The sequence below is a fragment of the Buceros rhinoceros genome, unplaced genomic scaffold (genome assembly GCF_000710305.1).
Source record: "Buceros rhinoceros silvestris isolate BGI_N320 unplaced genomic scaffold, ASM71030v1 scaffold22248, whole genome shotgun sequence".
NCBI lineage: Eukaryota > Metazoa > Chordata > Aves > Bucerotiformes > Bucerotidae > Buceros > Buceros rhinoceros.
The window spans coordinates 4,335-7,994 of NW_010425442.1; the positions used below are offsets into that span (position 1 = coordinate 4,335).

General features: G+C 54.6%; 1 protein-coding gene across 1 annotated transcript in view; it reads right to left on the minus strand.

Annotated features, from left to right (window-relative positions):
• The window catches only part of IGF2BP1 (insulin-like growth factor 2 mRNA binding protein 1), a gene marked incomplete at its 5' end in the record, with an annotated part of 8,186 nt that overhangs the window by 4,331 nt on the left and 195 nt on the right, over positions 1-3,660 (minus strand). Inside the window, 4 exons of the mRNA XM_010141165.1 lie at positions 2-142; positions 1,409-1,472; positions 2,339-2,390; positions 2,877-2,925. Coding sequence (XP_010139467.1) covers positions 2-142; positions 1,409-1,472; positions 2,339-2,390; positions 2,877-2,925 — 306 coding nt within the window. The remainder of the gene's footprint in view (position 1; positions 143-1,408; positions 1,473-2,338; positions 2,391-2,876; positions 2,926-3,660) is intronic.

Genomic DNA, 3,660 nt, shown 5'->3' on the forward strand with positions numbered 1-3,660 from the left:
GGAGCCCTGCCTGGGGGCACCACGCGCCCCGAAGCCACCCCGCCGCCCGTTCTCGGGCCCTTGCATAGACTGCTCGTCGGGGATGTAGGAGACCTTCAGCACGTGGTTCTCCAGCTGGTGCCCGTTCAGCTTCATGATGGCTCTGGAAGGGGAGGAGAGATTGGGGTGAAGGTCCCTCCAGCCATCAGCAACAAGGGAGCACCGGGAGCAGGGAAAGGAGATGTCACCGATGCCGCGGGGACCCAGCAGGACTTTCCACCCAGCCTGAATGAGCCAAAGGATCTTAAGGGGAACCCCTCCGAGCAGCCAGGCAAGGACTGGGAGCGATTCCCCCTTCTCCTCTGCTGTATGTCCGACAGCTCAGATCCCCCTCCCGGCAGGACTTCAGGGACTGCAAGAGCCGAAAGCTGTCGATAGATGGGGCTGGCAGCAAGAGCAAAGCCAGGGCTTTGGCCACTGCTCCCGGCAGCTCCTGCAAACCTTCACGCCAAGGCAACCCAAACCGCAGCTCTCCAGAAAGCAGTCAGGGACTCTGCTCTAGCAAAACACAAAAAACAAACCCCCCAAAACAACAAAACGGGCTGAACAGAGACTTGCCCTGCTAGCGGGATGCGAAAGGACCAGGGAAAGATGCTCAATGAACTCGCATCCCTGGAGCAGGAAAAAGCCACAGAGCAGAGAGCACAACTACTTGTGTAAAACTCTTTTGCTGGCTGCTTCCTAGTAAAAGAAACTCAAAATATTTCACCCCATGGGGTGGAAAGCGCAGGACTGGTGCAGCTGGACAAGGGCTGGGAGCCCTTGCTGGGCTCCAGAGCTGGACCCTGCCCCGTGTCACTACAGAAAGGGAAACAAGAGCCCGATTCCCCCACAGAGGGGACGTCTGGGTTTGACAGCTGAAGCATCACCGGCCGGGTGGACATTGGGAAGCCGGTACTTTGGTGGATTGACCACAGGCAAAGCAAAATAAATGCCAGTGAAATCCCAATTAATTTCCTATGAACACTTAGTGCAAAGCCTGCTCCGGGCAGCCGCAAGTCTCTCGACAACATGGTCACAGCCAGGTTCCCTGACACCTACCAGCACCTATGATATTTGGTCTCATTACTATTGTTTCTGGAGATGTAATTCCTAAAATCAAAGTATGAGAAAATCTCAACTTTTTCCTAAGGAAAAAGTTACGTTTTTACTCTCTGAACACTTGGATATCCATCTGAAGGTGAGGGAAAGAAACCGGAGCTCAGGGAAGGTGCCCTCAAAGATTTGCTACATTTTTAGCCAAGATTTGGGAATTTTGGGGTAATCTGACTCGCAGCACTGGAAATCCTGTTTTCTGCCAGCGGGGAAGGGGCCGGAGCCGCCGCAGGGAGCCACAGCTCAAGCCTCCGGGGGACCACGGGGCACTTACTGCCTGGTCTGCTCCCGGTTGGTGTAGGTGACGTTGACAACAGCCGTCTCGCTGTCCGTGTTCACTGCGAGCAAGAGAGGCAGAAATTAGAGAGGCGGAAAAGCCGAGGGACCCCCTCAGACAGGTCTCTGCTGGGGGTCCCCGGGGATCTGCAAACATTTTTCTCCTGCGAGAGAGAAGTGTCCAAGGGTTCAGCTGCGCTGGGACGCAGGGACTTGTCCCAGGCAGCACAGACCCTCCTGCTGTATTTAAAGGATCCCAACATATCACCACGCTCCGCAGCAAAGCCACCAAAGCCAACTCCATCCCTCGCTGGAGCCCGGGGACAGTCCCAGGAGCTCCTCTGAGCCCTCCTTTCCGTTTCCAGGAGGGTTATGGCAACTCTGCTCTCATTAAACATCCCAGGGGTGATATTAAAGCTCCTGCCTCAACTGATCGCCATTAGAGACAGAGATAAAATCTGCCGAGCAGAGACAGACGGTCCCTGGCCTGCCTCAGGAGAGCATCCTGCACCTTCCCCCCGACGCGGCTGCCGCTCAACTGATCGCCATTAGAGACAGAGATAAAATCTGCCGAGCAGAGACAGACGGTCCCTGGCCTTCCTCAGGAAAGCATCCTGCACCTTCCCCCCGACGCGGCTGCCGCAGGGTACCCACGGGAGGGTGTGGTGGGAACGGTGCTGACCCGGCACCTGATGAGGGGACACCCACGTGTGCTGCCCAAAGGCATGGGACTCGTCTTTCAGCAACATGAACAAAACTAAAAAGCCCCAGCGACCAGGCTGAGACCTCTTGACATCTTCAACCGCGGCTTCTGCTGACAAAGGAGAACCGCATGTCCATTCTCGCCCTCCTCCCCAACCCCCTAAAAAATAGCTGGGGCAGAAAATATCTTAAATAACAGTAAATCGGCACCTTTCTTCAGCCCTACCTTGCTCGCAGTTTTCTACGGTGCCATACTGGGCTAGCAAACCATCCAGAACCTGGAGGAAGGAGGGAAAAACCTGCTTTACTCTGGGATCATCAGGACAGACCAAGGAAATCTAATCCATCAATACGGGCAGCTTTCGAGTCATTAAGATTTCACAAGCAATTAGACGAAGGAAGCTCCTGCCTGCCCCAGGATGCTGGACAAGGGGCCTCGTGATCAGAAAAGAGTCAGGGAAAAGTCCCAGCAGTGGGCGGGAAGAAAGGATCCATTTTATTCCTTATACAACAGAGAAACCATAGAACCCTGTTATTAAGGGGTGGGTTTGTTATTAATGGGCATCAATGGGCGTATGTAGCTTCTACCAGTTGAATTTCCTCCTGCAGTGGAAGAGGAATAAGCTACCGGGATGCAAAGGTGCGGTATAATTCAACCAAATTAAAAACAGAAAAGGATAAATCAGTTTTAATCCCAAGTACAGAAACCTGGGAGGGAAGGAGTCCTTCACTCTGATCAACCCTTCTCCTCTGGCTCCTCTTACCTCCCATCGCAGCTGAGGTGGGATGTTTCGGATTTGAATCTTCCGGCTCCTACAATAAATGAAAAGCGATTAAAAAGCAGCTTCTGGTGTCCGAAACGTGGCCACCTCACACCGAACTCTCGTACGTCGATGTATCTCATTGAGTTTTGCACTTCCACACGCTACCAGCGTTTCTGAGGGGTTTGGGGTAGTTACACCCAGCCCGGTTTATGTCAGGAGCTTCGCTGAGAGCAAGATGCCAAAACCCCACCGACCCTTCAGCACTGGCTGGAGCCCCAACGCACGCACGGCTGGAGAGGCAGAGACTTTCACCAGATCAACAGAAAGGTTAGAAAGCAAAAAGGGAGTCGTGTGTTCACGTAACCCACCCTCCCACGCTGTGGTGACCCTTGGGATGCCACCAATCACCAGCGGGACCCGCTGGAGCATCACGGCCGCATCCCAAAACCCGGCTGAATTTTAACCGGGGAGATCGAGGCAGGGGCATCCCGGCTCCACCACCCGAGATGGTCTCAGGCTGCTTTTCTGCTCACATTTTTGGCTCTTCCTAACCTCACTTTTCCCAAAATAGAAACTCTTTTTTTAATTCCGGTGCCAAATTTGCCCCGGGGGTGCTGTCCCCCTCCACCCACCCACCCCTCGCCCTGCAGCTGCTGCAGACAGCTGAGAGCAGCCGCGCGTTCGTCCGGCAGCGGCGTGTGGACACGCTACCGGGGCTGCCAGGCCCCCAACACTCTGCCAATGCCCCAAGAGCCCCCGGCTAACCGCAATGACACCTTCCGGA